The sequence below is a fragment of the Mirounga leonina genome, unplaced genomic scaffold (genome assembly GCF_011800145.1).
Source record: "Mirounga leonina isolate KUSES-001 unplaced genomic scaffold, KU_Mleo_1.0 Mir_53, whole genome shotgun sequence".
Lineage (NCBI taxonomy): Eukaryota > Metazoa > Chordata > Mammalia > Carnivora > Phocidae > Mirounga > Mirounga leonina.
Window position 1 is genome coordinate 41,953,130 of NW_023270807.1, and position 13,268 is coordinate 41,966,397.

Consider the following 13,268-nt stretch of genomic DNA (forward strand, 5'->3'; position numbering starts at 1 on the left):
TGAATGGATAGAGATGTGGTATACATATACAATGGAATACTACTCAGCCAACAACAACAACAACAACAAAATGAAATCTTGCCATTTGCAATGACATGGATGGAGCTAGAGGGTATTAGGCTAAGCAAAATAAGTCAATCAGAGAAAGACAATTATCATATGATCTCATTCATATGTGGGATTTAAGAAACAAAACAGAGGATCATAGAGGAAGAGAGGAAAAAATAAAACAAGACAAAATCAGAGAGGGAGAAAAACCATAAGAGACTCTTAATCATTGGAAACCAACTGAGGGCTGCTGGAGGGGAGGGGGGTGGGAGAATGGGGTAGCTGGGTGATGGACATTAAGGAGGGCACGTGATATAATGAGCACTGGGTATTATATAAGACTGATGAATCACTGAACTCTACCTCTGAAACTAATAATACATTATACATTAATTAATTTAATTTAAATTAAAACAAATTTTAAAAACAAATAAATAAAACTTGTGCTTCTAAGCACTATGTCAAGTGTTTTCCAAACTAATTCATAGAATCAGTTCAATTGGTTATGGCCTGCATTTTTTTTTTAAAAGATGAAACAGAGGGGCACCTGGGTGGCTCAGTGGGTTAAGCATCTAACTCTTGATTTAGGCTCAGGTCATGATCTCAGGGTCATGAGATCAAGCCCCGTGTCAGGCTCTGCGCTGGGCATGGAGCCTGCTTAAGAGTTTCTCTCTCCCTCGCCCTCTGCCATGCTGGCTCCCTTTCTCTCTCTCTAAAAATAAAAAAATAATAAAAATAAAATAAAAAGATGAAATAGAAATATCACAGTACTTCAAACACAGTGTAAGTACTACTTCAAGAAACTTTTACTTGCTCTTCCCCTAAATGGCCTGAGGTGACCTCTGAAAATGGTTTGCTATTCGCTTGACCCAGAAAACCCTATGAAATCATGAAATCAAGAGGTTCAAATCTTCGTGTTCACTTTAAGAACACACGTGAAACTGCCCAGGCCATCAAGGGTATGCATATCCGAAAAGCCACCAAGTATCTGAAAAACATCACTTTACAGAAGCAGTGTGTGCCATTCCGTCACTACAATGGTGGAGTTGGTAGGTGTGCCCAGGCCAAACAGTGGGGCTGGACACAGGGTCGGCGGCCCAAGAAGAATGCTGAATTTTTACTGCACACGCTTAAATGCAGAGAGTAATGCTGAACTTAAGGGTTTAGATGCTGATTCTCTGGTCATTGAGAACATCCAGGTGAACAAAGCCCCCAAAATGCGGCGTAGAACGTACAGGGCTCATGGTCGGATTAACCCATACATGAGCTCTCCCTGCCACATTGGGATGATCCTTACTGAAAAAGAGCAGATTGTTCCTAAACCAGAAGAGGAGGTTACACGGAAGGAAAAGATATCCCAGAAGAAACTGAAGAAACAAAAACATGGCCCAGGAGTAAATTCTGCAGAATAAATGCAAATTTAAAAAAATTAAAAAAAAAACTTTTACTTGACATGTGTTCATGTGTGTGCAGGGTTATCAGATCTTGATATAAAAAATGTATTTCTGGGGCACGTGGGTGGCTCAGTCGGTTAAGCGTCTGCCTTTGGCTAAAGTCATGATCTCAGGTTCCTAGGATGGAGCCCCGTGTTGGGCTCCCTGCTCAGTGAGGAGTCTGCTTCTCCCTCTCCCTCTGCCCCTCTGCTTGTGCTCTCTCTCTCAAACGAATAAATAAAATCTTTAAAAATATATGTATTTCTTACTTTAATTAGAGGTCAAAAAAAGTCAAAGCCACAGACATAGAAACGAAGGCAGGTGATAATCTGTTCAGGTGTAGGCAAGGATATAGGAAGAAGACAGCTCAGAAAGCAGGTATGCTCAACTGTAAATTTGGGCATTTTCACGCTTTCTTACAATAAAATCGATCTGTATAGCTCCAAACTGGTAGTAAAGACACTTTTTAAAGGATCTATTTTATACAAGTTAAATCAAACCATCTTCATTAAATCTTACCAAAAACAAAAGGCTTTACTAAAAACTAATACCGGGTATTGGAGTAGCAATGCTTGAGAAGAAGAAATTTTTCTATTCAAAGCAGAGAATTTTTCATCAGGTGCTCTGTTACATATTTCATTTATAATTGCTCTTACAGCACATTTTGCTTTATCTTTCAATGAAACAGGAAAAGTGGTATTTGTTGGTTTAAAAAAAAAAAAAAAAAGGAATCTACCTTTCCAAGACACTGGTAATCAGGATTTTAAAATGTGATCAATAAAAAGCAAATTATCTCAAACAACCAAATATGTGTATTTTGATTCAAATAAATGGACAGTAGAAGGGACCTTTAATATAATTGGTAAAATCTGTATATGGCCTGTATTTTATCAAGTAATAACTGTTCATTTTGTCAAATGTGAAATGACACTGTGGCTATTTAAAAAAGAAAAATCCATATGGGATAAAATGACATAAAGTCTGGGATTTGCTTTAAAGCACTCCAGCAGGGGGAAGGGGAGGGAATTAAAGGGACAGATGAAGCCTACGTTATGAATCAAGATGATTGGTACACTGAAGTTCACAATTCTTTCCTTTTTACATTTGTGAATGTTTACAAAGTTCAACACATTATTCTAAGAAGATTAAAAAAAAAAAAAAACCCAGTCTTATGGATTTAACAAAACAAATGACTAAAAATCAATAAATTATTGCCAAGTACCCCAGGAAAGAAAAAAAAAAAAGTAAAGCTGTTAGTCACACTGTGATATAATCAAAGTTCAATTTCGTTTGTTCCTTAAAAGATAGGGTGAAGTTACAGTGTGACCATACTTTCTAAGTCTAGAATACTATTATGAATCTTATAAAAGGGTGAGGTGCCATCTTTATCAAGCTATTATAAGATGCTGGTAGACGCAAAAAACAGCATGAAACAATAAATGCAAGAAATAAGGAAATCTTCAGGAGGTATCTTTTGAAAACAAAAGGTATATACCGCCACTTTTTTTTTTAAGATTTTATTTATTTATTTGACAGAGAGAGACAGAACGAGAGAGGGAACACAAGCAGGGGGAGTGGGAGAGGGAGAAGCAGGCTTCCCGCTGAGCAGGGAGCCTGACGTGGGGCTTGATCCCAGGAATCATGACCTGAGCCAAAGGCAGACGCTTAGGGACTGAGCCACCTATATACTGGCGCCCCTATATACTGCCACATTAACAGGCACAAATAACATCTGTACACTCAAAAGGGGTTTTGAGGGAAAGAAACAAGTGTTGGATTTTGTTTATGCTATTCTTAAAATCAGGCCTTTTTAATTAAAATCTTATAGCATTCGAGATTTTGTTTAAAGAGAAACTCTGTTTCGTAATGCATTTCTCTTGACCGATGCTTAAAGGAAATAATAAAACAAGTTGTGCAATGAAGCAGCCTAACCGTGTGGGAACTCAACAGAGCAAACATCAAAGAAAGACCTTGTTGTGGACTAATTAAATCAATATATCTGAGACGGCACCACTGCTCAGAGATGTGGATTAGCCTCCTGTCCTCGTTTTTATTTCCCTTTGTGTTGTTTCAATTTCTAAGGACCCTTGATACTGTCTCGCCAAAAAAATGTTTCCCAAGAGATACCATTAGGATGCTGTGTCACCATGTGACATTTCAAAACCCTGCTAGATGGCTAGACTTGTTGATATGAGAAATAGGTTTTCAATAGCACAGGGCAGCCTTGTTCCCACAGGAGCCTTGAGAGCACTGTTTAAGCAGTCCCTCCAAATATATGTTACTATTTTGGTCACAGGCATACTCTTTCAATGGCTGCAATATGCAATTAAAGAGAACTTCCATCTAGGCTAACTTGGAAACAATCTTGTCAAAGCAGCTTGTCATGACAGGAGTTTCCCAGAGTCTCCTTGATACTAAACACCATAATGTCTGAATATAAAGGGTCTTCCTTTAATGCACAGGATGGCTGCTCACAATTGAGAGAAATTCTTGTAAATGGCATCATATAACTGATAAAGACATAAATGTGAAGAATATATTTCCATATAGAGTGCAGAATTTATCTAAAAAGGGAAACTCATGGTCTCTCTTATTTAATCTTTCTCCTCTCCTCTTCCATTCACACATTGCAAATATTTTAAAAATTTATAGCTTAATCGCAAGAATGAAAGTTAAAATACATAGAACAGTACAGTATTAGTCTACAAATTTAGATTAAAATATGATTTTAACATAACCATTTTAAACATAACAGATTTATATTAACTTCTTACCATTTATTTTTGAAAACTATACAAGGATAAAGTACTATAATTTTAAACGAACCATATTTAGGTAAAGGGATGGGTGTTTATGGTGAGAGATAAGGCACTTAAATAATTCTGATAACGTCAATCTTTGATGAACTTCCTTAATCTACCCTCAAAATATAAAACAGTTCTAAAAATTAACTTACAACCTGAGAGCTGCCCAACTATTGCACATTTCCTGCGGTGGTTCAGTTTTTGTTACAAAAATTAAATGAGTTTTAAATGAAATTTAATGTACAATGCTTTTATTCCTACCGATAATCAGATGTTAAAATGAAGATTCTCTGGCAATGATTTTCTTTACTTTTTAAATCACATCTGTATTGACCTGCCATCAGGAGAATGATTTCTCACAAGGGCCAAGTCAATGCCATTGATTTTCTTTTAGAGTAAGGTAAAGCACTTGTTCTCTGCAGTGAAAGGAAACTTCTTTCTCCCTAAATCGACTTCTATAGCAAGAGGCACCTGACCTCACATTGTTTACCACCAACTTGGAATCGCAGCACAAGCTTCCTCCTCCATTTTCTCTGTTTCCTTAAATGGCATCTGCTTTTATGACATCAGCAGAAGTCTTAACAATGGGCAGACACGGGGAAATACCTAGGCCTAACTGTATAGTACTTACCTTGGAATAAAAGAACACTTTTAATTTAAATCAGACTATATAGATTATGGTATGTTGTCCTAAAAACAAGAAAGTAGGGCATTTTGGTTTGTAAAATGGCAACATTCCCAATTCTATGCATGAAAAAGTCTTCTTTCTGCAGCCCCTTAAGCTGTTCTGGTCTAAAGCCATATGCTCTTCCTCTATCAACAGAGCAGAGCAGAGCTGGTGAATAGAGGCAGTTGAAAATCACGGATTTTGGTCCTTGGAACAGTCTGTGTAGCATGCTTTAATTAAGAGAAGATAGGAAAAACCAGTTTCTAAGCCAACCTCCAAATTAGCATTTATTTTGAAAAGATATTTTACCAGTTTAAAATGGTTCTCAGAAGGACAGTGTGTCTCCACTGGGGCTAGTTCAGGTCTTGGCTGCCATAAATCACTTCTTAAATTTACCAGGAAGAAAGAGTCTCCAATAAAACAGTCATTCTCTTGTGGATGAAGTGGCTTATCAGCAAAGGGGTCAGGATGACAACACCATTCTTCAACTAGAGCTCCCCAGTTCTCACTCGGCAATGGGAGCACCCTGAGGAGCTTCCTAGTAGAGAAGGGAAAAACAATTTTTTTTTTAATTTTATTTTATTAAGAAGTCAAACTCTCACTCTTTGCAGATGATAGGAAAAACGATTTTTTAAAGAACAAAATGGAAATGTAGCATTTTCTTAATTAAATCAGCATGAAAATGAAAGAAACTCATTAGCTACATTGTCTGCAATGATAATTTTCCCCCCAGATTACAAAAGTAATATATACTTATTTATGATCGGCAGTTTGAAAATGTATAAAGGTATAAAGGAAATAAAAATCATCCTTTCCTTACCATCCAAAGACAGGTAACTACTTTGTAAATGATGGGATATTTCCTCGCAATCCTTTCAAGAAACATAGTTATACCCATGTACACAGTCCAGGATCAGAAGATATACACAAACTGTATCTTGCTTTCACTGTTTATTTAGTTCTATTATGATTCTTAATGATTCCATTCTATTCCTTAGGCTTGCCAGTTAACTTTTTTATTTTTTATTTTTTTAAAGATTTTATTTATTTATTTGACAGAGAGAGACACAGCGAGAAAGGGAACACATGCAGGGGCAGAGGGAGAGGGAGAAGCAGGTTTCCCGCAGAACAGGGAGCCTTATGCGGGGCTCGATCCCAGAACCCTGGGATCATGACCTGAGCTGAAGGCAGACACTTAACGACCAAGCCACCCAGGCGCCCCAAGGCTTGCCAGTTAACTTTTAGATCATTCCCTCACTGGGATATTCAGGTTTTGAGTTTTTTGGTATCAACAACCCTGTGATGAACCTTCCTATTAAAAAATTTGTATACATACCTGATTATGTCCTTGGGAAAAAAATCTTGCAAGAGTAAGACCACAATCACAAATGATATCCATATTTTAAAACCCCACACATATTGGCAAACTGCTTTTCAGAAAGGCTATATGAATCTCTAATTCTTCTACTTACCTTCTTCAGAATTGAATACTATCACTTTTCCATGTAAGGGGTGAAAATATTCTCCATATATACTGTTTTAATTGGCAACTCTTTAATTACTAGTGAGATTGAACTGGCTTTCATATTTATTGACCAGCGTATTTCTTCTGTGAGTTGTGATCAGTGACTATTTTCCAATGAGGTGTTAGTATGTTCTTACTAATTTTTAAAAGTATGTTCTATCTTAAGAATATTAGCACTTTATCCATCATCAGTGACAAATACCTTTTCAGTGTTACTGCCCTTTAATTTGGTTTGTCTTAAATTTCAAATTACCTAACCCTTTCTTCTGTGATTTCTCCCATTAATTATTTTTCAATAAACTTTTTATTTGGGAGTAATTTTAAATTTACAGAAAAGTTAAAAAATAGTACAGACAGTCCTCATATACACTCCACCCAGCTTTCTCTAAGGTTAACATCATATATAACCATGGAAGATTTGTCAAAACTACAAACTTTATCTGGATTTCCCTAGTTTTTCCATTAATGTCCTTTTTTTACCTTTGATCTAGGAACCAATTCAAGATAACACACTGCCGTTAGTCATCATGTTTCCCTAGTCTCCTTTAGTCTGCTACATTTTCTTAGTCTGTCCTTATTTTTTAGGACCTTGAAATTTTTGAAGAGCAGTGGTCTGGTGTTTCACAGAATATCCCTCAATTTAAGTTTGTCTGATGCTTTCTCAAGATTAGACTGGGGTTATGGGTTTGGGAAAGAATACCACAGAAGTGAAGTGACCTTCTCAGCACATCTTATCAGAGGGTACACTCTCTCAATCAATATGACTTATCACTGGTGCTGTTAAACTTGCACATTTGGCCAGGGTGGTATCTACCAGGTTTCTCCACCAATAAAGCTACTATCCCTCCCTTTGCATACTCTATTCCTTGGAAGTGAATCACTAAGCCCAGATCACACTCAAGGGGAAAAAAATTGAGCTCCACTCTATTATTATTTTTTATGCTTAAAAGAGCCTTATAATTAAGTAGACCCTTATATTTGCTACCAGTTTTTTTTTTCAATGGTTTCATTTTTTTTCTGGACAACGAGAGATACCTCGGACTTTATCAGAAGAAAAGCTAAACATGATTTACCTCTATTCTACTCTAAATTAGGGAGATCCGTAGCCTAAGAGGAGAAGAAACATGGGCAGGATGATGAGAAACTTCAAAATAATTAATCCTGAGAAAAACTGAGAATAAAAACATGTTCATGGTCTTCCTAATGCCCATGAGCAGTGTGAATGCTTAAAGCAGCCTGAATACTTGCACACCTGTTACCATGCACAGAAACATGTGCTAAGAGTCAACTGTATTTGATTACGGACCTGTTTATGCCACTTATACCTTATTTCAGTTACATAATTTAATAGTGTATAAACAAAGGAAATATGAATTGCCATTCCCCTGAAACTAAAGATTTCAGACTAAAATGAAAGCCAGTTGTAAAAAAAAAAAAAAATTAACTGGTAAGACATGGGAGATACAATTACAGAACATTGGAAAAAGGGAGGAAGAGTAAAAATCTAGAGGAAGTCTACAATTCCACTGCTTTAAGACTGTGTTACTTCTCATTCCATTTAAGAAAACACAAACTAGAAATTGTAGATGATGAATTTTGGATGAAATACCTGATAATAAAAAAAAGCTACTCAACAGTGGAGTCATGTTCAACAAAAAGATATTGGTTCCATAATAAAATATTAGTAAATTAATCTACATTTGCATGTTTTAAGTTAAAATATTTGAGATGCAAATGTATTATTTTTTTAACGATTTCCCCCATGTTAGCCCTTTTTCTTTGATCTCCTCAACTATAAGTCTCATAAAAAGACTCTTAACTACAAAGAACAAACTGATGGTTATCAGAGGGGAGGGGAGTAAGGGGATGGGTTAAGTAGGTGATGGGGATTGTTGTGATGAGCACTGGGTGTTGTAGAGAAGTGTTGAATCACTACATTGTACATTTGAAACTAATATTACACTGTATGCTAGCTAACTGAAATTTAAATAAAAACTTAAAAAAAAAAAAAAAAAAAGAACCACCAGTAAGGAAATGACAGGTGAACACACCACTTTCTCCCACTGGAGTCTCTGGACGGGAACTGTGGAAGCAGGTCTTTGAGCAGCATCTCCATTACCACCTCACCCAGCTTCTCAAGTATCAGCCCAAAGCCAAGACCTGCCACAGGCCTCTGCCCAGTAATTCTGGATCCACCAGCAACAACAAACCCAGGGAACCCTCAAACATTCCACCTGGAGCCCTGCCAGCAAGTACACTCATGGATTGGTTGGCTATTTGATCAGGGATAGGGGAGGGGCATTTGTGAATATAATGTGATTCCCTCTATTACTGTTTAATGGTCAATCTTCTAGATCTCTTTCTTACTGTTCTTACATCAATATAAAAGTAAAATATACTAAAATGTGTCCATCTTTTTTTTTTTTTTAAAAGGCAATTACAATATGGAAGAGAGTAGACATTTAATTTATAAATCCAGAGGACAAAGTTAGGAAGAAGAAAGGCTGATGTTGGTTTAACATAAGGAAGAACTTTCTCTTTCAAATTAGGAAATGTTCACTAATAGCATCACTCAAGCTGCTGAGCCTGTTTAGGATATTAAGTGATTCTTTCAATATCCATTTTCTAAAAGTCTTCTATGAAACAGGCACTCTTTTGACACAAAATATTAATACACACAGTTCCCCCTCTCAAGGTACTCAGGGTTCTAGTAGGAGATATAGACCTATGAGCAAATAATAAAACCTTATAAAATAAATATAATAAATGTTCATAACAAAGTAATGGTTCTAAATCCAAAGGGGGCTGGTTAGACCCCCCTGAAAATTTAACAAAAGTTTTTGCCCTTTCTTCAAATATACATTCCCACATGCACACAAAATCTGCATATTACTTCAGGGAATTCATGAATTCACAAAACCAACCCACAAATTCAGGGAAATAAATACAAAGTGCTAAGGGAGTAGAGTGGACACGGATTTCAGAGAAGTAATACCTGAGCTGACCTTTGAAGGAAAAATAGTTCTTCTGACAATAAAAGGAATTAAGGGTATCACGGGGGGGGAAGGGAGTTAACAATATAAAGATGAGCACCATATTCCTAGTGTCTGGCACAATGCCTGACTCAGTGTAAGTTCTTAAATACTTGTTAAAGGAATGAATAAACACATTTTGATAACTATAACACGTGAGGCCCCTGGTTGGGTCTGTCACATACTGGGATGAAAGGGTTAACAAACCTTTCCCTTTGCTGCTTGAGAATCTTACCTTTGATTTAACCACGAGCTCTGTTGCCCTGGAAACCAGGTAGATGGTAGGCAAGAATTATATTGCTAGGCAACACCGCTTATGGTAAATATGAACCCTGACCGGTAAACTGCATCTGGACTGAAAGGAAGTATGAGTGAGCTGCAAATATCTGATGAGGGTGCCATGCTTGGGACTTGCCTGAATGCGGTCCTTTGCAAGGAACCCTAGAAACTATGCCAAAGAATTGTTACGAGAGATACGGGCTGCTTAGGCCATGAGGCTTCTTCTCAGGGTAGCTCCCGCACCTGCTTGATTATGGATCTTGAGCTTTGTACCTGGAACTGTGTCACATGGGAAGACAAGAGTCCCCCGACGGGTATGTGAGCTGTCACTTGCTTCAACTGCAGCAGGACCCCTGCTGAGAGGAACTCTTGATGTTGCCCTGCTGGCAAGCTGGCAAGAAATGTGGCCTGTGGTAGTACTGTGAGCCTGCAGATTTTATTTATTTATTTGAGATAGAGAGTGAGAGAGAGCACGAGCAGGGGGAGGGGCAGAGGGAGAGGGGGAAGCAGACTCCCTGTTGAGCCTGACACGGGGCTCAATCCCAGGACCCCAGGATCATGACCTGAGCTGAAGGCAGATGCTTAACTGACTGAGCCACCCAGGCGCCCTGTGAGTCTGCATATTTAACTGAATTTCACAAGACTTCCGGTGGGCACTACACACACTTTATTCTGTTTAATGCTTACTACAACTTTGTGAGGTAAGAATTTCTACTCCCCTGCTACAGAGGAGGAAAGATAGGCTCAGAAATGTTAAATATCTGTATAAGTTCACAGAACCAGAGGTGATGAACAAAAGCAGGATCTTAACCCAGGTCTTCCGGGCTCCAAAACTGAATTCTTTCCCTTGGAATATGTTCCCTCCCCTCACAATGCAGAACATCAGAAAAGGAGACTGGGAAGGTTGGATGGTGGCAAACTGTGTGGGTTGTTACATGCCAAACTAAGGGGTAGGGACTGGCTTCTGTAGATACAGAATTTTAAGCAGGGAAGCAAGAGGTCAGGTTTGAATTTTTACAAAGCAAGTAAGAGTACCTGTTTAGAGTGGGAGGCAGGCCTAAATAGGCTCCTAAATCTTCTCCATCACTAAGATTCTCTATCTCTTGACATTCTGCATGTAGTGCCAATGAACAGAGCCTCAATACAGTGTAAAAGACACCCATGCCAAAATCTCACACACAATCACAGAAATGAAACTGCACCAAGACTGACAGAAATATGGGAGACTTGATGCATACTAGCACAAAATGTGATATTTCAAACTGAACTTGACCCCATATCACAGTGAATAAAAGCTTTATTATATCCCATAACTATCTATATAAGACATCAGGAGCAAGAAAGTGCCTAATTCATAAGTCATTGCAAAGATAAAAGTGTTTTTACAACAGAATTTTTCTGATATTTTGAAAAACATAAAACCTTTTAGAAGAATGTATTATAATCACAGCTCTACTCAAAGTATATCTGTCAAAAACCCTGAAACATTGATATGATCTACTTCCCAAGAGAACTTTCAAAATAGATTCCATTTTTTTTCAAGGCAGTTTTTAGGTAAAAACCTGCCAAAGCTCAGAAAAAGAATGAAATGATTTCTTGAATTATCTCTCAGCTTAAAATAACATGAACAACACATGTAAATTTATAATAAATTATAATAAATGTTAATTTATAATAAATTAAACTTTGCTAGTTATTTTTAATGCATCTTAACCACAAGCTTTAGGGACAAATAAAATACACAATGTTAATCAATACTACTGCTTGATGACGATTATTCAAAACTTAAACATGTAGACAAGAAAATGAATGCCCCTGAACTTTAAAATTCAGTGACAATAACAATGGTAATAACATCGAGCTTTTACAGATTGGATTATAACCAAGTGGACGTTAAGAACATTAAGAACAACATCAAACATCTAAAGTTCAAAATATGGCTGCCAAAATTTAGGTAAACTCAACTGGTAATATCCAACTGGTAGACGACAAATCCTATGAACCAAGCTTTGCATCTTATTACCATTATGTACATAGTACAGTTAGACCATAAAAGTATCATCCTTTTTTTCCCAAAAGTTTGTACAATATTACCAACAATCCAATTTGTACCTGTACCCTTTTTCCGCCTCTTTGTTCTCTTTCAGAGAAAAGTGACTGCATTCAGAGTAGTTATTTTCAGACTCTAATTATAGCTGGTCTGTCAAGTCGACCAACTGGTTGGATATTCTGACATCTCTTATGTTTCCATAAAGTCCATTCTACTTGTTTCCTTCTAGAGTTTCCTAGGCCTCCCTTAACTGCTGGGCTAACACCCAGCTCTGCTGGTGCAGGTGGAATGAGGAAGGCCTGTCCAGAGACCTTAGGAGACCTCACAAATGGACAGAAAATCAAAAGCTTTTATGTTTGAAAGTCTGTTTGGCCAACTGATATAACTCAAGTTTGGCATGAATTTATTCCTAGGAGATACAAACAAATTCTAAACACGATGACCATTCAGCTGTTTCTGAGACTATTTTCAAAAAAGTAAATTTTGTCATTATTGTCACTTGATATTAGGGCCTGTTAGTCTCAGTAAGAGCATAATCAATAGCATAACCAAAAACTGTGTATGTTCAGACAATTTTTTTTTTTTAGAGAGGGAGAGCAGGGGAAGGGGCAGAGGGAAAGGGAGAGAGAGAATCTCAAGCAGGCTCCATGCTGTGTGTGGAGCCCGATGTGGGGCTCGATCTCAAGACCCTGAGATCATGACCTGAGCCGAAATCAAGAGTCAGATGCTTAAGTGACTGAGCCATCCAGGTGCCCCTGGTCAGACAATTTTTACACAAATACTCTGAACTGGTAAAAATGTAAACTGGAGAATTTTATGGCAAGGAAATGAAGCATTATTTATTTTCAAATAACCAAAACAAATGGCTAAGATCACATGTTCCTAAATTAAGAAAAAGACTGCTTAATAATTAGCAGATTTCATGCACCTTGATTCTAATAGGTATTAAAAGCCATTAATGAGTCTTAATAGATTAAAGAGTCCTCTGCACCTCATTTCTATAATTTGCTTTATGAGAAATTTTTTCAATAAAGAAAAAAAGGAACAAGGATTAGTCTTGCACTACCCAAATGACCATGAATCACAGAACCCAAGGTACAACTTTATGAGGTTCACTAATCACAGAATTTTCTGGTGGTAGGACTCCCATAGTTGTATCTAATCCAACTCCTCATTTTACAGATAAGGTAACTGAGGCCTAGAAAATTAAAGTGACTTACTTATTCCCATATAATAAGGCTAGCCACTAAGCAGATCTTCACTCTTCTCCCTCCTCTTATTAGAAGAGTTCCCAGTACAGATAAATCAACCTATCCCAAGACACCCTCCTGGAAAAGATGCTTACAATTAGTTGGTTTTGATTATAGAACATACAAGCCTCTTTTGGTTTTGTTTTCTATTTAACAACCATAAAAGATGTCCTTACTACC

At 37.3% G+C, this 13,268-nt stretch overlaps 1 protein-coding gene and 1 pseudogene across 2 annotated transcripts in view; one reads left to right on the forward strand and one right to left on the reverse strand.

Annotated features, from left to right (window-relative positions):
• UBE3D (ubiquitin protein ligase E3D) overlaps nucleotides 1-13,268 on the reverse strand; it is a 155,516-nt gene that overhangs the window by 125,035 nt on the left and 17,213 nt on the right. For both annotated transcript variants that reach the window (XM_034991087.1, XM_034991088.1), the window contains one exon: nucleotides 5,262-5,490. In XM_034991087.1, coding sequence (XP_034846978.1) covers nucleotides 5,262-5,490 — 229 coding nt within the window. The remainder of the gene's footprint in view (nucleotides 1-5,261; nucleotides 5,491-13,268) is intronic.
• Nucleotides 897-1,699, forward strand: LOC118001121 (annotated as a pseudogene).